Source organism: Lagopus muta, chromosome 2 (genome assembly GCF_023343835.1).
Source record: "Lagopus muta isolate bLagMut1 chromosome 2, bLagMut1 primary, whole genome shotgun sequence".
Taxonomy (NCBI): Eukaryota; Metazoa; Chordata; class Aves; order Galliformes; family Phasianidae; genus Lagopus; species Lagopus muta.
The window spans coordinates 72,772,492-72,796,542 of record NC_064434.1 but is presented as its reverse complement, the minus strand read 5'-3'; the positions used below and the strand labels follow the sequence as shown (position 1 = coordinate 72,796,542).

General features: G+C 38.2%; 1 protein-coding gene across 3 annotated transcripts in view; it reads right to left on the bottom strand.

Moving 5' to 3' along the window:
* Positions 1-24,051, bottom strand: part of ACTN2 (actinin alpha 2) — a 63,740-nt gene that overhangs the window by 19,312 nt on the left and 20,377 nt on the right. For 2 of the 3 annotated variants that reach the window (XM_048935279.1, XM_048935278.1), the window contains exons 2-11: positions 22,038-22,152; positions 21,307-21,426; positions 15,251-15,337; positions 15,058-15,145; positions 13,182-13,260; positions 9,863-9,944; positions 5,443-5,528; positions 3,949-4,041; positions 2,591-2,821; positions 1,372-1,519 (exon numbers count right to left, since the gene is read on the bottom strand). In XM_048935279.1, coding sequence (XP_048791236.1) covers positions 1,372-1,519; positions 2,591-2,821; positions 3,949-4,041; positions 5,443-5,528; positions 9,863-9,944; positions 13,182-13,260; positions 15,058-15,145; positions 15,251-15,337; positions 21,307-21,426; positions 22,038-22,152 — 1,129 coding nt within the window. Of the gene's footprint in view, positions 1-1,371; positions 1,520-2,590; positions 2,822-3,948; positions 4,042-5,442; positions 5,529-6,625; positions 6,712-9,862; positions 9,945-11,512; positions 11,592-13,181; positions 13,261-15,057; positions 15,146-15,250; positions 15,338-21,306; positions 21,427-22,037; positions 22,153-24,051 lie in introns of all 3 variants that reach the window. The other variant, XM_048935280.1, reaches the window with a different exon arrangement.

The following is a 24,051-nucleotide window of genomic DNA, read 5'->3' as shown; positions in this document are numbered from 1 at the left end:
ACTGGCATAAAGTGGTATATTAGCAAAAACTAAGGATCTAAACTATTCTGACAAATCTTTTAGAGTGTATCACTGATTTTCAAAATCAGAAATCACACTGCTATGCTAGCTTCATTCCTACTAAGGAACTGTTACTCTTTTTCATGTTCTGCTTTTCAATTCATAATTAATTTCAGCACTTTCCTGCCAAAATTAGATTAGAGACACACGGCTCCATCTTGTATCAATTACTGAATTTTAAGTGGAAAATGCCAACATAGCTGCAAGAGAAGCATAAACGAAATCAGAAACTGAAATATTGCTCCTCAGTAACTCCTGTGTTGGACAATAATCTATACAGACAGCCTGTACAACTGTATCTCACCATATGACATTACATAGCTCTGCAGATTCTAGAGCCAGAAGGGACTATTGTTTCACTTGCTATGCACAAGCTTATTTGAATTTTTCCCTGTATAGTAGCCATACCACATCAACAAGAGTAGAACATCCTCAGAAAATGGGCTCACAGGGCTGATAAACACTGTGGTTTCTTTTCTAGTATCTGTTTGGTAACTTTTTACTATTATGCATGCTTCTAACAATTGAGTCATTGGATAGCCTCAGTTTAACTTTCACAGTGTGAATAGACTGTAGCTGGAAAAAGCCAAATGTGAGGCAGAAACAGGAAAATGGCTGTCAGGGCCAAAAAAAAAAAAAAAAAAAAAAAAAAAAAGGATGATAGAGTGTCACTATTGTCACTATGCTTAATGGCATTATGTTGGTGTTGTCAAATTTATGTTGGTGTTGTCAAATGCATGGTCCTGTAGCCGTTACAACTACATCTAAGATTAGGCTATCTTTAAAAAAGAAAGTCACACATGGGATATAATCCAGGGTATGGAGCAAAGCAACAGTGAGTCCATTATTATGTAGTTTACGTGAACTATTAAAAATCAAGATGGCCGAATTATTACCAACCAGAAGAGCTGTTAGTAATTCCACATTTAGATCCCGGTTTATTTCTGAGTTTAAAATGGAGAACTGAATTTCTGTACTCACTGCACTCCTGGCTGGATCACTGGTGTACAAATACATTGGAGTGCATTACCAGTATGAGCCCTTATTCATTTCTTGGATAGTCTTATTAGGTTTGATTCACTCCCTTAGTAGAAAGGAGTATGATTTTCACAGTTATATTTCACTAGCAACATGCCTACAAATGACCATGACTGTAGGAAAGAGAACCTCCAATTTTATCTGTTAGCATTTTACTTTTCTAAAGCTGTCCAAGCTAATTTCTAGAGTGCCCCTGGCTGGCAAACATCCATCGCTGACAGTTCAACCTTGAAGGTTAAAATGAGAAAAATGTTAGAAGCCATCTCTGCTTACCATATGCCCACTGCTCGTGAGTGGAAGCCTTCTGTCTAAATTTCTCAGCCAAATGCTCAAGTCTTTCCAGTCTTCGTATTTCATTCAGCAGCCACTCTTCATAGCCTTTCTCAGCTTGTTCAAGTCTCTGCCAAGCGCCAGCAATATCCTGTTAAGAGAATATATGAGAAAGACTGAATTAAACTACACTCTCTTTTTTATCCAGATTTGCAGATTTCTGACTTGCTCACAGTTTTCCTCCAAAAAGAGAAGTCGGGATGTCCAGATTTTGCCAAATACCAGAATCATAGAAAATGTCAGTCGTCAGGCAGCTCTGGAGATCAGATAGTCCAAACAACTGCACCTGACAAAAGCATTCTAACCAAGTGAGTTCACGATCATGAAAGAATCCTCTACACAAATGGTTTTCAAGCAAAATTGTTTGTTCAGTGCCTTCATGATACATTAGTTTTACCTCTCATGTTCCAAGTACATGTTCTTTTATGATGTAGTTGTCTGTTGTCAGAATTAATGTGCTGTGCTCTCAGAAGCAGACAATAACAAAACAATTAGTATCAAGAAGATTTGATCCTTATTTTATCTGGAATACAAATTAATTTCATTTTCTGTGGTGTACAAAGTTTTGTGATTTTCCTTAGAAGCTCAAAGGCATGAGAAGAAAACTGAAGTGAGACACCCCTTATTTTCTGAGTATGCAGCATGGCAGCCACCCTTTGCAAGTAATGCAACCATCTGTTTGTAAAATCTAAGCAACAAAAGTACAGTGCTAAAACAGAGTATAGATACAGGTTTGCTTTATTTCTTTATCCCACAAGAAATGTTCTGACCCACAGTAAGATTATTATTATCTTCGGGGAAAAAAAAAAAAAAACAGAAGCATTTTTTGAGCCATAGCTGTTTCTCTGTGTCTGATGAGCAAAAGTTTTGCTTAAATTAAAAAAAAAAATAGTTGTTTAGTAAACTAACATGCCCAAAGATAGCTCTGTCTCAAGACAGTTTGCTATTGAGGAAAGTTTCCAAAGAGCGAGGAGCATATGTAAGGAAAAGACAGATTTTAGAATGAAAGGGGATGTTTAAGAGAGCGGTTTGATGTTGACAGAGCACAGCAAACCAAAGTTCCTGAGGATGGCTCAAAATGGTACTTCAGTCCTTCATACTGAAATTTCTGTGAGAATGTCGGTAGAAAGGAGAATGGAATATTGATGCCTCCTTTACTTACTGAAACCATTTTTCCCTCTGACGGCATGAAAGCTGGTCGATTGCTGATTCTCAGTTTTGTCTGCAGGGTGTTAAAATTGATCTCCAGCTGACATTTCTCTTGAACTTTGGGAGGTTTGTGTTTGCGGCGGTAGTCCCGGAAATCCTCTAATTTCTTCTGCATGGCCTGCATTGTTTTTTCTGGCGTCCTGTTTTCCAGCCAAGGAATTGTCCTGCGAATCCATTCTAAAAGCTTTCAAATCAACACAAACAGCTGAAATTAAAGCAATGGAAGAGCAACCAAAAAAACCAGATGATATTGAATGCATAAATTTCAATCATGTTTGCTCCATCTTACTATTGTTAACTTCAGTTGCAGTCAGGGCCCTAATGGCAAGTAAGAACAACATTTTCTCAACAGAACAATAACCCTAACTTTCTCAGATATTCTAGATACTTCTGGAAATACTTTGACTTCAGGGTCTGGACATGGACACGCATGTAAGGCAACTTCAGTTAATTAAAACACAAGTTACCTACTATCTCTAGCCGCTTTCAAAAGTATTGGTATTGATGTATTGCAGTAGTCATACTTCATAAATCAGAATGGACATCAATCAAGTAACTCAAGACATGTAAATATTTTTATGCAGACCGATCCAGCACTGCTCTCTTTGTATCTATCATCTCTGTATGTTTTTGAAGGTTGCACATTATAAAGACAAAGGAGCTCTCATTTGTGCATTATGTATCTGCAGTCCTGAGACAATAAATTTGCCGTATACCAAGAATAGAGAAGAGGAACTGATTCATAAAGTCTGCAGTATATACTTTGTGAAGAAAATTTATATTACCTGTATTTTGAAAAAAAGCAATCTTCTGGTAATAATCAGAAACAATGCAAGCAGTGTGCCTTGATCATTCATTGGCTGCCTGTGTTCACAGATGTTTTGTGAACACCCTGAGACCCTGTCTGGGTGCAGCTAGCAGTACGTAAAGTCAAGGGGCATGCTTGGAGTAAAAGAATACTGTATGTTCCATGTATAGTGAAGGAGAAGCTATCATTGGATGTTACAGAGACACCAAGCGTAGCCCTAAAGCAGCCTGACGACAGTCCCCAAAACACCCTTTTTGGCACAAAAAAAAAACAAGACAAAAAAACAAGACTGAATGACTAGCTGGAGGTCACATAGGAAATCTGTGGCAAAGGAATGACCTGATATTTGACATTTTGGGGATACTGAACTTTGAATCCTACAACTATGAGATTCACCTTCATGATATTTTCACTTTCAGTCTTGCAGACAGTGCGTGAATCTTTCAGCTTTTGGTATTTCATCAATGTAATTATCACCATGTTACAGAAAAGGCTGTCTTTACCTCACTTGCAAGTCTCTCATACTCTTCCATCAACCTCTCATTTTCTTGATTCACAGCAAGCACCTTACAGATCCGGTTCGCTGCAGTCTCAGCCTATAAAATATAGCAAATAAACAGGACATACTTGTAAACATTCTGAGACAGGCACAGGCTTGGAGAAAGAAAGAGAACATGGCAGCTGCAAATAAAAATCATATTGGTTTATATAGTTGTTGATTTATGCTTCTAGGTTACCCTCCTTCTGTACTGACAGACTCTGGTGGTCTTAAATGAGGCATAGAAGTCACTGAGTCATACAATGAAGCCTTACTATACAAGGAGGTATTTCACACTGTCATTATAGTTGTTTAATAAATACTTTACTTTCAAAAGCAACTTAGGGCATTCTTAAAGTTACCTTATTAGGTTAATTTTTTAAAGCACGCTAAAAAGACACTTTGTTTGTTAGCTACACAGGAAACACTGGATGCAAGTCAGGGGACCCACATGCGCATACATCCTTGGAAACAGATACAACTTAACTACTGACAACAAATCTTTTCTTGGCTCCTGCCAAATTTATTTCTGAAAGCGCTGTAGCTCTGCCATATTTAAAATTGACATAATAGTTCCACATCACAAATTTATACGAATATTTATATGAATCTGAAGTATATCCACTCAACTAAGAATAGTATTTGGAAGCATTCTTTTCTATTAATAGCAAAACCTGCACAACCCAGATGGAAGAGTGCACAACAGCACTGGTGCAGGAAGCCTACCAGATAGGAAGGGAAATTCAGCTCAGAGGAAGAAGGAAAAATATCAACTACTTTAAGGCATTTTTTTCTCTATGTAAGTTGAATTGTGTTCATTTGTAGTCTAGAAATGTAAGAAAGAGAAGTCAGAAATGCAACATTTGTTATAGTATCATCCCGTATGATAGATCTCCTGTTGATGTTCTTGTTTCTTATACCAACACTTTGGTCTACAAATAATTCTACTGGCTTCAGTAGGAGCCAGGTGCAAATACTGCTGTGGACAACTCCCATGCCTCTTCACATCTCCAGGTAGCCCTAAGTTACTACCTAGCATGAGTAAGTAAGTCCAAGAATACTCTGTCTCCAAAAGTCAAACATGCTTTTATGCAGCAAAAGCGTAAGATGTTGATGTAGCAACAAACAATTCCATTTCACAGTGACTTCAAATACTTTCTCTGAAACAGTCTTTACAATCACTGAACAAAGACACTCAACATTAAAAATCACAAATTTCTATCAGAATAAAGTGGTTCAACTTGCTGCACGACATTTAAAACACATTCAGAGTTTGTTAAAAACAAATATTAGTGCTCAAGTAATACTTGCAATTGTTAATTAAAACAACAAAATACAAAATTAGTGAGTTTGGGTTTTTTGAGGGCGGGTTGTTTTTTTTTTTTTGTTATAAACATAAACCAGTGGAAAAGTTGAACAAGCAAGAACACAGCAACCTGAAGGAACAATCTATTAATACCTGCTCTGCTCCAGCAAAAGCATGGTAGAAGCAGGACACATATGTCATGATAGCTCTCTCATCAGGTTTGGGAGTGTTCACAATATCTATATTATGGGGGAGAAATGAAAACAGAAAACAAAAAAAAGGTACAAGGAGTAGAAGATAGGAAGAATAAATAAAAGCACAAAATAGTTGTCACTGTTAATGTTTTCTTGAACATAGAGTACATAGATGTACTGTGGAAAATATACAAAGCTGAAATAAATGAGCATAGACAGAAAAAAAAATCCATACTCTACAAATTCAACACAAATTCTTACCAAAAATGTGGAATTTTTGATCCTGCAGTATTGTCACAGAGGAAACTACCTTAATTTTAGAAAGACTATCTGCATAATAATCGGTATGAACACTCCATTGACTAACACAGAGAAAAGACAAGCTAGATTTTGATCTGGGGAGATCTCCTCTGGAAGCTACATATGGATCAGTTTTAACTTTATGTGTCAGTACTCCTTATATTACTGATGCCTAAAATACATCCAACTCTCTGATTTGCCTTGCCTTTTCTACTTGTACTTCTTCTCATTAAAACATGATTCCAGCTCTTCTGAGATGCCTGTATATTTCCCTGTTTTGTATAGTAGTGATGTTTTATGCCGCTGATTGATTGCACTTACCATTGAGTATTTAATATTTTAAAAAACAATCCTGAAAGCATAAGAAAAGGATTCATTTTCTGAGCATCGGTTATGAAGATTTTGACATATGCAACAAGAATAATATCCAGCAGGCAAAAAAAGATGCAATTCTGCTATTGGAATAGCTTTATCACTATGATCTTATTTTCTTCTAACATTTTAAAGTGCTTCTAATCAAAGCACAAAAGTTCAATCAAAGGACATTGAATAATGTCCTACCAACTCCAGTGATCAGATGCCAAAAACCTACTGGATATTATCAGTAAATATATGGGAAGAAGAAAGAGGAAAGTTTGTATCTACAGAACAAATGGATAGACTACCACTGGCTCTACAGAGACAGTGTCTCACAGAGAAAAGCAGGCAACAGGAAATGAGCTTGGATCTAAGATGCTGTCCTAAGAACTAGTGAAGGAAAGATCAAAAGAGGGAAAACAAAAATTGCTGAAAGAAACGACAAAGAAGGTTGAGGGTGAGATCTGATCTATCTACAACCTCACCTTCTGAGCACCAGCAAATGCATGGTAGTAACAGGAAACATAAGTCATAATGGTTCTTTCATCAGGTCTGGCAGTGTTTACTACATCTGTGTAGAGAGAAAAGGGTTTACTGCTCAGAAACTCTTACGAGGTACCTCCATTAGATTATGCTGATGATGCCAGCTCAGTGCTACAAGGATTAAAAATATCATCCTTCATCCTGACTCAGTTTACTGATTTCATTGTGAAGATACCTAAGCTTTAGGAATCAAAAATGGAAAACATATTAGGCTCTTGGAAATGGTATAGCATCTGAAGATGGAGACTATTCAGAAAGGTATTGCTAGTACCTGTTTTGGGGAAACTTCTAGAGATGGCATGGCTCGTAGATCTACTTGATTCAGTTTCGCTGCCACTCCAGAGCAACTTCATCTAAATCAAAACAGTAATTCTACTACGAGAAATACAGCCATCGACAGTCACAAAGTAAGAGTATGCACTATATTAGCAAAGGATCCTTGTGACTGACAAAGTACTGATGCATACTGGAAACCTGCAGAATCCTTGCAGTTCAGAAATACATTTTGTGCTAAGAAAAGCTTGGATAGTAAACATGTTGCTATTCCTGAGCCAGTCTGTCTCTTTTGTTAACAGTATAAATCACGTAAGAGTTTGGCTTGGTTGACTGATAGCTTTATCCCTATCAGAACAGGGAAGATTAAAAGCATAGACTGTGACTGAGGCCTGAATGCATTAGTAAAAAATGACATTTTTGATTACTTGACAGACAAAGTCAGAAAAAAGTGGTTTTACAATTATAGTTGAATGATGCTTATGCAAACTGCTTATGCAAACAGATTTCTGCCACTGTAGAAGTGAGAAGATAGTAGTGTGTCAAGATCCATACACGAGATGACAATTTTAATAATAACAAGAAATTTTCTAACTTCAGGACCAATCTATTTACTGGTTTGAATCACTCACATGGTTCAGAAGAAAACATATTTCCATTGAAAATACAACAGTAAAAATTGATGACATATACTCATGAGTGTGCTGGAAGAAGAAGCATGATTTAATTCCCCCCCAAATAACTATCAAGAATAAAACAAAGGGCTAGAATATATAGGAATTCTGATGGGCGTGAGAGTGGGGAAAAGAGGGGCAGGAATTTTTCCTGCATCTAAAGTCAATCGAAAAATGAGTGAAAGGAGAATGACAGTAGATATTCAATAGTAAGGAGTTATCATGTCCATTTATTCTTTGCACAGTGTTTCAGAATAAAATAATTAAGTGGAGCATCAAAGGAGAATTGCAATCAAATTAAAACCAATTGTGCAGGTGACAGTAAGAAAAATATTCAATTACTATGTTACAAACTGGGACTTCAAACTTATCTTGCATTGGCATAACTTTCCTGCCAACGACTTCAAGGGAAGCCAACAAGATGAGTTTGTGTGTTTTGCATAATTACCATGCTATCACCACTCTACTGTCAAGTCACCAGAAGCAGTCTCTTGGAGAAGAATGCTTTGAACTAGTGTAAGCAAATTCCAGTATTGTTGCACTATTTTTTGCCAGGAGTACAAAAGGCTGGTTATCTTGAAGAAATTCAGGAAACGTTAATATGTATCTTCTTGTTATTTGTAGACAGATTGAAAGATTATTGGAAAAAATAAATAATGAAGCTATTCATTAAAACTGATTCCTGCAAAAAGTTTATATTTAAATAAATGTCCAAATGTCAAGTCCAAAAATGGACTTGATGGATGGACCACTCACTTGATAAGGAACTAGCTGGATGGTTGCACTCAGAGAGCTGCGGTTAATGGCACAATGTCTAATTTGGAGATCAGTGTTGAGTGGCATTCCTCAGGGATTGGTGCTGGGACCAGTGTTATTTAACATGTTAGTAGGTGACACAGGCAGTGGGATTGAGTGCACCCTCAGCAAACTTGCAGGTGACACTAAGCTGAATGGTGCAGTTGACATGCTAGAGGGAAGCAATCCTATCCAGAGGGACCTGGACAGGCATAAGAGGTGGGCCCATGCCAACCTCATGAAGTTCAACAAAGCCAAGTGCAAGGCCCTGCATCTGAGTGGGAGCAATCCCAAGCACAGATACAGGTTGGGTAGAGAACGGCCTGAGAGCAGCCCTGAGGAGAAGGATTTGGGAGTGCCAGTTGATGAAAAACTCAACATGAGCTGCACGTATACAGCCCAGAAGGCCAACTGTATCCTGGGCTGCATCAAGACAAGAGTGAGACCCCATGTGGAGATCTGGGGCATCCAGAACTGGTGCTCCCAACACAAGAAGGACATGGAGCTGTTGAAGCAGATCCAGAGGAGGGCCACAAAAATGATCAGAGGGCTAGAGCACCTCCCCTACAAGGACAGGCTGAGAGAGTTGGGGCTCTTCAGCCTGGAGAAGAGAAGGCTCCAAGGAGACCTTATAGCAGTCTTCCGCTACCTTCAGGAAAGCTGGGGAGGGACTCTTTATAAGGTAAGGAGGAAACAGGATGAGAGGAAATGGTTTTGAAATGGAAGAGAGTAGATTTAGACTAGACATTAGGTAGAAATTCTTTACTGTAAGGGTTGTGAGACACTGGAACAGGTTGCCCGGAGAGGTTTGTGGATGCTCTCTTCCTGGAAGCATTCAAAGCCAGGCTGGATGGGGTTTTGATCAACTTGGTCTAGAGAGAGGCGTCTCTGCCTATAGTAGGAGGTTGGGAACTGGATGATCTTAAAGGTCCCTTCCAACCCAAACCATTATATGACTCCAAATATGAAGAAAACAAGCTTGCCTCAACCAAGCTCTTTCACAGAAGTGATGTTATCAGTAGTAAATTTTCGAAGGTACTTCTATTTCTTCCTGGTCTTCTCATTTGGAAATGTAAATATGCTTTAAGCTGCTAACAGTTGTATTATCTTTATTAATCATAGATTATACTTTCTTATAGGCAAGGGTTATCTTTTCGTTCTATATTTGAACCTCATTTGTCAGTGGAACCACATGCTGAACTTTTGGTCCAAAGTGCTATAATAAGTACAAACACAGCAGAAGAAAAAGACATTATGAAAAAGTGCATGGAGCTATCCAGTATACGTAGAACAAGAAGGAAAAGACTTTGAAAGCAAAGCAGAAAAGTTTCTCTATGACCATTTATGTGGGAAAGAATGTTGAAAATTTACTAGATACAAAACAACATAAGTTTTATGATCTCTTATAAGTAATGCAAACTTCACTATAGCTCTCACCTTCTGCATCCAACATCTTAGGGATATCCAAATGTTTTTCAGCAATTTCCATTGCAAGGTTGATATTTCCTATGGGGTCATCCTATATGGAAAAAGAAAACACAAGTCAAAAATACAGGTTTTTCTTTGAAGCAAGTCTACTGCAGTAGGTGCACTAAAATTTACTCTGTTTTTCCCAATTGTTAATGGGAATCACAGCTACTGTTCTACAAAAAGCAGAGTATGGGTTTATGGCCCTTTGATCTATCTATTACTGTTCCTTCAAAGGCGAATATTAATAAGACACTAGAACTCTCTAATTCTATATACATTCCAATACATTTTGAAGGGAAACGTAGATAATATATGCAATGTATAGTCATAAAGAGCTAATTCTGAATGAAGCATTGCAGTAAAACATACAGTCAAGGTCTCTGCTCCAGTAGGGTATACTAGACTGTTCATCAGAAAATTAGTTCATCACACTTTGACACTTAGTAAACACTGTATTACAGTGATAAAAATTCTATTGAGATAACAATTTCTCTGCTGGTCCAGTGTATGCTTGGAAAAAGGGAACCACAAACAGAACTACCCAAAAAGAGCAAAATCTCCTAGTTTTGACTTGGATAACCAAATTTGAAAGTAATGTGTGTAAGCCGAATCTTAGAGCTGTTGAAAATCAAGAGTTTTCTCTTGTTTAGAGATCTTGATTTTGTTTTTTGAAAGAAAAAGAAAGGAAGCAGTGAGGAAAATTCAGTCAAACAGCACATATTTCATTTCTTACACTACAGACAACAATTGCTGACAACAGAAGACCATGTCAGATGAGGGATGCTATTAAGTCAAGCTTCTAATATCAGCTTGGAGCAAAAATATCCTATGTGAAATCACAGTTCATGACATTAATGCTATTATTATTTTCAAGTATTCAAAAACTGCTAAATGATCACAGCTACTATGAACAATGTCAACGTCTACAGAGATAGTTCAGAAAGACAGGGCAGAGAAACAAAATTGAAGAAGCTGGAGGGGACTGGAAAAAAGTTAACAAGTTTGCTGCAGTGAACTTACAGGGCTTCTGTTTGAATACAAACATTCCCTGTAAAAGGATCTACACTCAAGCATGCTTCTTTTGTTACTTTGAAATGATCTTAATAAGATTAGTTATAAAGCAATGGGAGTAATTATTAGATTTCACATATATGTGCCAGATACCATAAGAAATAACGCCCTCACAATTTGGTTATAGTGGAACACAGACTCTAATCGTAAGTTCTCACTTCATCATCATTTAGCAGTTTTGAGCATCACTGACATAAGAAGAAATCTGGACAATATTTTAAACCCATTAACTTATTTCTGCTGTTACACCAGACACTACGTGTAATACAACATTTACTAAATGTGTGTACAAAAATTCTTACTGAAATTAAATGGGAAGAAATACACTAAATCTGAGACCTACTAACTTTATTAAGACACTTTGCTTATGGATGGGTGATGGGCACCTCCTATTGTGCCTGGTACTACATCCATGAGTAAATGCTGCTCCATAAAGAAATAATTTTATTTAATATCAGCAGATTCTGAAGATTCCAATCACCCATACTTTTAAACAAAACTATAAGCCACAGTAACTAAAAGTCTCTGCTACAACTAGAGAAATACCTTATCTAACTTGTCATAGTCAAGAAGATCGGGCCTGTGTCTATGAATAAGGGCGTTGAAAGCAAGGCCATCTTTCCAGCTATAAATTCACACAAAGCACATTGGTGAGAAAAATAAAAGACAGCATGCAAGAGATAAGAAACCAAGAAACAGGGCACCAAGACAGCTGTTAATGTAACCAAAAGGAGTAGTCAGTCAAATGCAGCCAGGTCAGAAAAGCAAAATCTATTTTAGGATTTTTCTGCATGTGCTTTACGTGCCAGAGCTCAGCCTCAATTTGAAACCTGACCTGTTCTTATTTTGGAAGCCTCTAAAAGGGAAATATTAATGCTGAAGCAGATCTCCTTATGCGCTATTCCCTTTTCTTAGCACTCATATGTAGACAAGAAGTTTTTTGTACTGTGTTCCATTTTTCTTAGCACAAACGCGATCAGACTGACCTGTTTGTGCCGTGCTTGAGCACACATACAGAGACAGGTAGCTTAGCTACTCCATGCATCTGTCCATCCACACGAAAGTATGCATATAGAATTAGAGAATAATCTGGTACTGACAGTTTATTGTTTGTCCTTTCGTTCAGGTCTGCAGTTGTCTTAACAACTGCCTAAATTAAACACTGTGTGTTTAGTTAATTTTCACTAAAATTTGAGGATCCCAGATAAATTTAACATATAATAAAGCAGACAAAGTTTTCAAGTTGTCTTACTTCTTTCTATCATCTTTTGCCTCACAAAAGGCTTTCTCATAAGAGATGATTCCACTAGTAAAAAGAATCTATCATAGAGGGGTACAGAATGAAAGATATTATCTATGGTTTACCAATTTCACCAACTAGAAGTGGCACTCAACAAATTAAATCCATGATTAAGTTTCCTGTTTCACTGTTATTTACAAAAGAATCCAAAATACGTTCATTTTGGAGGAAGAAAAACATATGAATTTATTGAGATCTAACACAAAATGTCAACACTGTCTTTTCATTTTTTATTCTTAGGAATACCCAGAAATGACCCAGAAATTCCAAGATGATTACTTGATTTTCATTATTCAGTCTTAAACCAAAGTAGTTTGTATCTTTTAGAACAGATACATTTTTCCACGTAACAAAATGGGTCTGTAATCCCCATGTGATGCTACCTAAATATGTTATGGTATCTAACTCTTCTGCACTTTCTGGATGGGTAGTTAGAAGTATAATGAAATATTAAGTAAGAACTGGTGGACATTTTCTATGTAATCCTAACAATTGTATATTCTTAGGGTAGAGTTTGTTCTGATCAATCTTACAATTAATTATCTTGTCCTTGATTGCTCTGCAATCTACACAGTTATTTACTGTGTACACATAGCAGAATGGCCTGTACTATGCATCAAATGTGAATTGAGAATTCCGGTGTATTTGATTAAACATCCTTACAGCATGCCATAAAAGACAAACTACCTGGCTGCTGAGAAATGGATTTTCTGCAATTAGTACTGAAGTAATTGTAATGGAAAAGAAAAGATCAAGAGACTGTCATAGCCTCCTTTCCTCCAAATAATATTTTTTGGAGCGAGTATAGAAAATTAGTTAGAATTAGTATGCTTGTCATTTAGAAAACATAGCAAGCAAACCAGAAATGAGCCAAATCACTGCAGGACAACATGCTCTACCATCCAGACTGTTGACCTTATTTAGCTTGGAGTAGTCAATAAGATCAGGTCGGTGTCTGTGGATAAGTGCACATAATCCAAGGCCATCTTTCCAGCTTTACAACAGAAAAAAAAATAGAATGGAAGAAAAGTAATGAATAGTCATTGCACTTTACAGTTTCATCCTTGCTCAAGGCTTAAAATCAAGCAGGAATCCCCCTCTTGAATCCTGACAATTATGTTCTGTCAACTCCCATTCCTCTGAGCTTTCGTCACTGTACACTTTCTCCCAGAGCGCATGATTTATTCTGTTGTCTATACACACTTAGCGATTCCATAACACTTTCTAGGCAGTATACGTTATGTACAATAGACCCTGATTTTAATTGCTTAAATTAAGCAACTTTCCAGGATAGCTCAAAGTATACATTCAAGAAAGTGCAGTCACCCATTATACTTACAGCATGTGTGTGCAAAAGTAAGAGGGGAACAAACCTTCAATTTACTTGAATTTGTTTAAGTAATTGACTTTTTCTATGTCAGTTATTGCAGATAATTTTAATGACACAACTACGCTATGCTCCTAAAAAGTATGGAGTAAAAAATTATCTTAGTTTATTTAAAACATTTTACAGACATGACAGGTCAGGCCTGAGGTCTGACACTTCATTGTGACTTCATGTCCACTACCTTTCAAGGAAAGAATAGGAAATGAATAGTGCTGTGAATAACATCTATGTGGAAAGATTATGAGAGGTTCCTTTCAGCTAGAAGCAATTACTCTGAAAGATACTTTTTACTGTAAAGCATTTGTATTAGAGAAAAAAAAACAAACAAATATCAATCAAGGTACTTCTGTTCGACATTATTTCACCACAACATGTGTCAGAACCAGCACATGTATTGATAAAAACTAAGATTCTAGTACTATAATTTATACTACTCCCTGCATCCACATAAAGCTTTACTAAAATATACTGCTATCCTTTCAAGGAAAATAACACATTGCAAATTTGAGATTTCTCAAGGCAATATAGGGACTGTACATCAAATTTGTTCATCTGCAGATGCATGCGTGAACTGTATCTTCTCTTCCAGTATATGTGCTCTTGGAGCTTCACAAGAAGAATGAATTCTAAAAACACAAATCGTTGTGATACAGAGCCCTTGTGAGTACTCCAGAGGTTTCAGGGAATGTAAAATCCCATGGTTAAATAGTGCAAATGGCAAATCACATCTTTTTATTAGGTAGATCACCAACACACCTACAGGAACCAGCTGAATGAAATCCCAAAAGCAAGTAGCCTATGAATGGTCTGGAGATCCCCTTGCAGGCCATACTAAACGTGCAGAACCACAGGCCAGAGCTTTTGCAGCTTACATAATGATCCTGATGATAAAAATGAACATATTTAAAGTGCTACTGCTGGGTAGTTACCAACTTCCTTGGCTCCTTATTTATTATTGTTTTAAAAAATAATGAATTCATCAAAATGAAATATCTGTGTGCTCAACACATTTTTGCCAAGACCAGTCTTACCTAGCAGTGGCTCTCTTGAAAGTAATCATTTGTTAAACCATTATGCAGTGGTACTTAGATATTCCCATATGCAAGGAACTCTAATAGCATTAGTCTAATAGCATTGTATGCTCATTCTGTGTGGAGTAGGGACTTTTTTTTTTTAAATAAACATCACCAGGGCATATATTAATAAACATAAACCAGGGTAAATAACACAGAAGGCTAACCAAAATAAGACTCTGAATACAGATCATAAGAATTTGAAGGAAAGCCACGTTAACAGTGAAGAGTGAAATTCTGCTGTCAAATATCCCTACACAACTGTGGAGAAAAAAACCTGACTTAATACATGTAAGATTGCTTCTAACCTCTTGAAATAACGAAAATTTACCTGAGATGGAAGTTCTGAATGTTCACATTTCTGTAAGGAGCAGTTTTTCTTTGACACCACAGCAGCAGCCCTTCTTTGGCAGAGGTCTCTGTAACAGACACCAGAGTATAAGAAGATGTAAAAAGAGCTCAAGTAATTCTTTTCTTCTCAAAACAAACAAATTTCCTGTTTAACATAGTAGCATTACACTTACCTTCCACTGAAATATCTTGAATGGCAAAACGAAGGATGATGGTCCAGATCATACCCAGTGTCATTTTCACATTGCCGTCAACAATTTCTAAGGTGGAAAAGAAAAAATATTATTTTTAAATGCATTTTTTTTTTCTCTTAAACATATGTATCTAATAAATATGTTTCCACCATAATTTATTGCCTACACAGAGTTCACCTGGATTCATTTTTCAACAGACTCGTGTTTCTGCTACCCTGACAGTAGGACTGAAGATTACTCAGGTTATGGTCCCTTTATCTCTTCCCTGCTGTAAGCCGGTTCTCCAGCAATATCTCAGAAAGTTACCTTTCAGATTGACTTCTATAGATATTGCCTAAGGGGAAATATATATTTAAAGCTTAAATACTATCAGTCTTGCTGTTTTCACATATGAAAGAACTGGGAAAAAGAAATGCTTTTACACCAAATTGTAACTATAGAATATTAGCAATTTCAAGTAGAAAACAAGAATTTGTCAGAGAGACAGAAATTTTTTAACGACTTAAAAATCCATAACTCAGATTACCTCTTTAATAAATAAATAAAATGATATTCACAAGTCCACCAATATTGCTTTGGCCCCTTTGAAAATTCTACCCCTTGGTACCAGCACAGGCTAGATATGAAGAACAGTTCAATGGACACAGCACCTCCAGAGACTAAGATATATGGCTTCCTGCCAAGCAGTTAAGAAACATATCCGTGAGACTGTAGATGTCTTACAACACTGATGTCTATTCATGTTTAATATCTTAAATATAAAATGAGATTTTTTTAACCTCTTTTTCTCACAACAGCAGGGTTGAGTGCATCTTCAGCAAGATGACATTAAGCTGAATGGCGCAGTTGACATGCTAGAGGGAAGCAATGCTATCCAGAGGGACCTGGACAGGCATAAGAGGTGGGCCCACACCAACCTCATGAAGTTCAACAAAGCCAAGTGCAAAGTCCTGCATCTGGGTTGAGGCAATCTCAAGCGCAGACACAGGTTGGGTGGAGAATGGCTTGAGAGCAGCCCCAAAGGAGGATTTGGGAGTGCTGGTAGATGAAAGACTCAACATGAGTTGGCAACGAGCATTTGCAGCCCAGGAGGCCAACTGTATCCTGTGCTGCATCAAGTGAAGCATAACCAGAGACTTGAGGGAGATGATTCTTCCTATAGCAGGGGGATTGGAACCAGATGATCTTAAAGGTACCTTCCAACCCAAACATTCTATGATTCTATTACTTTTGGGTTTTCAACTAGTTTCAAGACTGCTAGAGTATACGGGGCGCTAGCAATATATTTTTTCCAACCCTTCTCACAGATACAGGGGCATCCCTTCAGCCAATCAGAATCCAGTGCTCCTACATTGTCTGTAATACTAATAGCAAAACCACTTCAGTTTTTCAACTACAAAAATTACACCACCAAAACACTTCAGTGTGTTGATAACATAAAATCAGTCTGCAAACTTGAAAGAACACAGTGGACTATAAGGAGAGTCCAGCACTAGAAGGGAAGGAGGTAGGAGAGGAGCTGCAGGCTGTCTTTCCAGTCACACCAAATGAGCAGTGGGGCATGGAAGGCACCAGCTGCTCCCTTGCCTGAAAGCCACCTCCAGGCCCGCGCAAGAAGTAGAGCAGCTGTGGCTGCCTGTGGGCCCACTGATGTTCTCCTGGGGAGGGAACAGAAAGAATTTCCTCAGTCTAACATGGAATGTCAAAAGAGGTGCCAGAAGGAACTGAACTCACTTTGCTACTTTAAAGTTGCCTGAATCCAGGGACAACTTTCACAGAACAAAACAGCTGGTGGCCCTAGGACTTGAGATACACACTAATTTGTACTAGTATGCAACAGAAGCTGTCATTTGAACCTATGGAATTAACAAATGTGATGGGAGACATCTTACCCATCACATTTATGCTTTGTTAGTGTGATAACTCGACTTTATAAATGAACGGCTAGTTTTTTCTGTTTTCCTCTTAGGGTTCTACATTCATTTTCCAGAATTCTAAGCTGACTTTGCCTGTCTTCCATGCACTATTACTATCTCATTTGCTTTGAAAGACCTCAAGTGTCTTAAAATCTCAAAACATAATTAGGGCTCATAGCTACTTCTTTATCCCCCTCAACCTTGTGGTCAGCTTAATCTTTTTTGGGGGGCCGATTTTAAATGCCAGTTGGTCCTCTTGGGTCTATGTTCTCTCCACTCAGTATTTCATATAATAAAACTTGATCTGCAGCAGGTTTAGATATAAAACTTTCATGCTCTGGAGATTAAAAAGTATGCCAGATATCCATGTAACTCAGAGAATGCCAAAACTGATGGGTGTACACAAGCCCACATGGCTCATGCCATATTGATGGGCAGTATGTTAAGAGGTTGAGATGTTCATAACAATACACACTGCTCAAGAAATCTGCATTCTGCCTCTTTACTGGTATTACTTTCCACCCTCATACTATAATGAGTGTCCAGCCAATAATGCTGAAAAAACTAACAAAATAAAAAAGAGGTGGAATGTGTTTTAAATCCAGATCAGGTTACTGATCCAATCCCCAGGACAGCCACAAAAACAGTTGTCAGCCCAAATGCTAGGGTAGGGCAGAGAAGTGTGGGAGCAAGAATGCAAGACAAAGGGGAGTAGGGACTATTTAAACAGGTACTGGTGCCAGAGGTCCTACACCATGAAACTATATCCAGTCAAATGCAAGACTAGATTGCTGCATCAGCACAGCACTGTGCTTTGGAGGACTTTAGCAGAAAGGATGCGATAAACTTAATAGGGCACTAAGCCTGTCTCGGCCAAAGCTAGCTTTGTGTTCAGTCTGTTTAGAGTAGGAGGGGAAGGCACACGAATCTATCTGCTCCTGCCCACACAGATGTAATCTAATGTGCATTAGTAGCCATACTTGAGATAGTGCAATGTCTTACAATGACAGGTTTCTCTTTACTTGTAAGCTGTACAACAGTAACACTGTATTTTTCTCCTGTGCTTCCATGCAAGGTTTTAAAATAGTTTTAAAATATTAATGAATGAAGCTTTACTTGTAATCCTCTCTTGTTACGGATTGAGAATTCCACAAACAGGCAATAAGAGCCTGCAGCACAGCCATGAACATCCCCTTAATCTTTCCCTTTATCGTAGCAGCAAGAAATATTAAAGAATGGATGGACACCACCTTACAGAGTATCTGTAATGGGTTACTGCTGCTTGTCACTTCTCCATTCCAGAGAGAATTACCTATTTCGACAGTCTAAATTCACACCAGATGTTTCCTAGGGGAGCAGCAGGATTAGCTTAAACTTTTTTAATGGTTAATCTGGGAAAACACAGGTGCTTTGTTTTCAGATGATGCAGGAAGTGCTCACGTGCCGCTCTCTATTTTGAGCACCCCGCCAAAAGCAATAATTAAGCAAAATGATGGATATAGGAGAGCAGAGGGTCTGCCTGCTACACTCAGCAACAGATATGAGTTGATGCATCTCAGTTTATATGCTACAACTTTGCCTGAAGAATTCAGGAGTGAAAACACTACCTTACTGGGCAAACTGTGAACAGAGAAGGACCACAAGGTCACCTTCTTTTACACTCTTGTTTTATGTCAGAAAGAGCTGGAGTCCCAGCACAACAAGACAGAAACTACCATTCTTTTGCTCTATACTCCGTATTCTCAGTATTTCCACACTGATTAGACAAGCTCCTGTATGTTTGATTTTCATTTCTATACATAAACTCTCTCTTCAGTACCTTCTGCTTAATGCCGTGTCATTCTTAAAACACCCTTTACCACAGAGAGTTAGGGGAGAGGCAATTTTTTCCATTCCACTTCATTTAACTGAGCTGCCCCTGGCTATCTGTACAATTGATGGAGGGGGACAAGGACTTCTGAAATTCATTAGAGCTCTTCTGAGATCTGAAATGATTTTGGGAATTGCCTTTCTTTTCCCACTGTACTATTTTTATTAGGATAGAGTTAATTTTCTTTATAGTATCTTGAATGGTACTTTTGTTTCAGATTTGTAATGAAAATTGTATTGATAACATAAGCCATAGAATGATTTGGGCTGGAAGGGACCTTAAAGATTCCCACAGAGTCAAGGTCTTTTCTGTTTCTCACACTCCTCTGCCATCAAGGAGGCTGAAGGTGCACAAAAAGTTGGCAGAGAACACAAGGGACACAGCCAGGACAGCTAATCCCAGCATGCCATATGGTGGCATGTTCAAACAATAAAAGTTACAGGGAAAGGAGCAGTAAGCAGGGATATTCAGACATTACGGCATTTGCCTTCCCAAGTAACTATTATGCTCTGCTTTCCTGGAAATAGCTAAACATTTGCTTACCAATGGAAAGTAGTGAACAAATTCCTTATTTTGCTCTGCTTGCATATGCAGCTTTTACTTTGTCTGTTAAACAGTCGCCATCACAACCCACCGAGTTTTCTCACATTTGTCTTGTTGATTCTCTTCCCCATCTTATTGGTTGAAGCAATAGAGTGTGGGTGCATGGAGCTTGGCTGACCACTATGAATTTAAACTACAACACCCACTAATGATAATAGTCCCAAAAATGTTCCTGTTATGTGTCTGAAAATAGATGGCATGATTTTGGACTCAGATGGCTCACACGCTTCAGACACCAACGAATTAAGGGTGAGTCCAGACAGTCCAAATGCTCTGCCCTGAGAAACTCCATTTCTTTCGGACTTTGGAGCACTGCATCCAAAGCCATAACATATTTACGGAGGGCTAGGTAAATCTGTTGTAGAATCATCGAATGCTAGTAGATTCTTCCATTGCTTTTACAGATGCATGGACCAGATAATTCTACAGCCATAAAGAACACAGCCAGCAGCCCGACAGGTGATCTTCCCTATCTTCATGAGGCCACATCTGGATTCCTGTGTCCAATTCTGGGTTCCCCAGTTCAAAGAAGACAAGGATCTCCCAGAAGGAGATCAACAGAGGGCCACAAAGGTGATAAAAGGCCTGGAGCACCCCCCATATGAGGAAAGGGGAAAAAAAAGAATGAGAGGGGACCTAATTAATGTTTAGAAATACCTAAAGGGAAGTGGGAGGCAAACGGATGAGGCCAGACTCTTCTTGGTGGTACACTGATAGAACAAGGAGTAATAGCTTAAAACTTGAAAATAGGAAGTTCTGTACTAACATGAGAAAGAATTTCCTTAAGGTAAGGGTGACAGAGCACTGGCAAAGAGTGGTGATGGGTTCTCCTATGGAGACACTGAAGACCCACCTGGACGCCTATCAGAGTGACCTACTGTAAAGCACTTCCTTTAGCAGGGAGTTGGACTCAATCTTTTGAGGTCCCTTCCAATCCCCGCAATTCTGTGCTTTGCATTTTTTTATAACATCATTTGAATCTCATGGAAGGCCTAGGTTCACTTGCAGTCAGAGCCTGTCTTCCTTTGCTCAGTTTACATTTACCAGAATTTAGCTAGCTACATGTTTTTATTTTAATACTTGCACAGCAGAACATCAACGAAGTAACAACTTTATTTAACAAATTCCACCCCACTTTCTTCTTATGTTCAGTCTTTCAGGATGCTAAAATTTCTTTTGATCACTCCCTTAACTCTACATTTGAATCTTAGAAGCATACCTCCCATGCACACAATGAAATGGAAATAAGTCCCAGCTCCTAATGGTAAAAAAAGATCTTAGATTCAATAAAGCATACTCCAGAATCCAACCTTCTCTTTCTAACATTTTTAATAACATATAGGAAAAAAGTAAAGCTCCAAATGAACAAACTGTCATTTAAATACCCACTGAAACAATTACAGACAAGTCAATTTAACTTCAAAGAGAAACAAATCTTAGAGCACAATCATGCCCCTACTCTCCTCAGGTATCCACACATTTCCATCTCTTGTTCTTTCAGAGATATAAGCCAGCCATCAGTACTAAGGTCTGTTTGAGTCACACATAGATAGCTAACACAACTTGAACCAGGGTCTCTATCAAGACTTCTGCAATGTGAGTGCTTAAAACCTACGTTAGGCCCACCGTCAAGCTCTATTACATACCTTCTGCACCAATTGACACAAGTTTCACTCCTTTGCTGGCGATGTAATCCAGAGCTTTGTTGACATTAGCAATTTTATGGAAGCGCATTTTCCCTCTGTCTGGTTTCGGTAGCCTTTCCCCTACGGAATAACAAAATGAATGTGCTTCATGTTATATACACTTGGCTACAGACACTCAAGTGAGTGGAACTCAAGAACGAGTGTGATTTGAACACTGAAAGCATGCAAGTGATTACTGTATCTAGAACTCTATTTCAGTGTTACCATCTACTTTACAGTACTTTATCAATCAGAGGGAAGGATATTCTCACCACCATTACTTGCCTAACTGTAAAGAAAACCTGGACTCTATCCAGAGTAGCCATAGCATCCTCTCAAATGTGACCAAGATTGATAGCTTTTAACTAATTAACTTAACTGCCATGAATCCTTATTCAGGGCAGTAGATCAGCCAATTTCAGAATATAAATTGACATGTTTGGTTGAATTTACATTCTTAGATGACCATGAAAACCAATTATTTTGGACAATATGACTCTCCATTTCACAAAAAATGATCATTTTAAAACCTTCTCCACCAAAATCTCATAAAAAAACTTGTTTCCCTTTTTCACTCTCATTGTGTGCCTAGAACATGAGCTATTCCCGTCCCATTCAGAAGCATTTTCAGTGTACCTTGGTGACTGCATCTCTGAACAATAGAGAAGCAAACATGGCAAACTTAAACCAACCTGAAATAACTTCCAAGAGCAGCATCAGTTTGAGGCCATTTCTGAAGTCCTCCTCAATGTTCTCAATCTGTGTGCCTGCTTTCCTGAGGTGGGAATTGCACCAAGCTGTAAACGTCTGTAAAAGTAAATACAAACAAATAAATAATTAAAACCTTATTGACATCACATTTTCCAAAACAATTGCTAAGCCATTTGAGTAAACAATGAACAGAAACTTCCATAGCTGTCTAAGAAATCTGGATGTACAACACCCAATCATTTTATACGTCACTGAGTTCAAAATTCTTATCAGATTTTCATAGAATTACCAAGGTTAGAAAAGACCTCCAAGATCATCTAGTTCAACCATACACCTACCACCAATATTTCCCTACTGAATCACGTTCCTTAGTACAACACTTCAAGAGACAGTGACTCAACCACCTCCCTGGTCAATCCATTCCAGCACCTGACCACTCTTTCAGAAAATACATTTTTCCTAACATCCAATCTGAATCTCCCCTGGCACAACTTGAGGCCATTCCCTCTAGTCCTATTGCTACTTACATGGGAGAAAAGGACAACTCCCATTTCATTACAACTTCCATTTTCAGGGAGTCGTAGAGAGTGATAAAGGTCTCCCCTAACCATACCAAACAATCCCAATTCCCTCAGCCACACTTGTGGTAAGACTTGTGCTCTAGTTCCTACATCAGCTTTCTCGCCCTTCTCTGGACAAGCTCCAGGGCCTCAGTGTCTTTCTTGCAGTGAGATGCCGCAAACTGAACACACTACTCAAGGTACAGTGTCACCAGAGCTACAGGGGGATGATCACTTTCCTGCTCTTGCTGGCTGCACTGTTTCTAACACAAGCCAGGATGCCATGTGATCTCACCCAAGATGATCTGTTCTATAAGCTTCCCTGGCACCTCGGTCAGGCTGATAGGCCTGTAGTTTCCTGCATTCTCCTTATGATCCTTCCTGTAGATTTTCATGAAGATGCAAATAATTGCTTAATTAAAAGAAGCAATATTGCACTGCATTCTGTTTGCAAATTTAAGAGCTTCTAATGCAATTACTTTAAAAATTAAAAGATAACCTAAATCTCCATTTTCACTGCAAAATTTTGTTTGGCCTCCTTTCTTCTCACCTGCTGATGAGACTATTTAATTTTTGATCCCAGAAACAGAACAGGAAAGAGCAATAAACAAACACAAAAACCTTCCTTGAAACTAAATCATGATATAGTGGTCAGATTTCGTACTTACTATGGTATTTACGATACACAAAGAATATTCAAAACTGGTCTACTCTTAAAAGTGTAACATTCTATCTATAACATTTTCATTGTTGTTTTCTTTGATTCAGTGTAGACAGAGGATTCTTGCAGCTTGCTGGATGCTTGTCTCAGAGCTCCCACAGTGATACAGAACAGTTTGCAGGACACATGCATTGTTCTGGCACCTGAAGCTTCATCTTTGCATTTTTTTTTCTTCAGGTTCCTAATCTTTATTCCACTTAAAGGATCAGCTGGGTACCTACCAAGTGACCAAAATACAATATTTTCCCCCAGCGTGATGGGAATTGTGGTCATTTTGTGAAGTAATGACATTTTACAGGCAAAATGCAGGATGTAATGAATATACTGGGGATATAGGCAGTCAAAAAGGAGGATAGGCTGCAGAGTGCCAATTTCAAATAATCCCAGTAAGCCTTTTGAGATCACCATGACAGAAAGAATGAGCACAACTTCACACCCAACAGCAGAATAGAAAATTTGCTCCTCATATTTAGTGCAGAAAAATAAGAGCATTGAGTCACAGAAGCTCACTGAATCTTGGTGGAAAAATTAAAAATTTACACTGGATGTTCCAGCACTCAGTGGAATCTCTTGGTCACAAGACAATCACCGGACAGCATTTCTTCTCTCCTGATCTGCACATTCCACACTTTTTCTCAATATTAATCATTTTATGAAGACACCCAGCATTGCTATGATATAAACAGAGATGCTACCACTGCTCAGTCAAGCTGC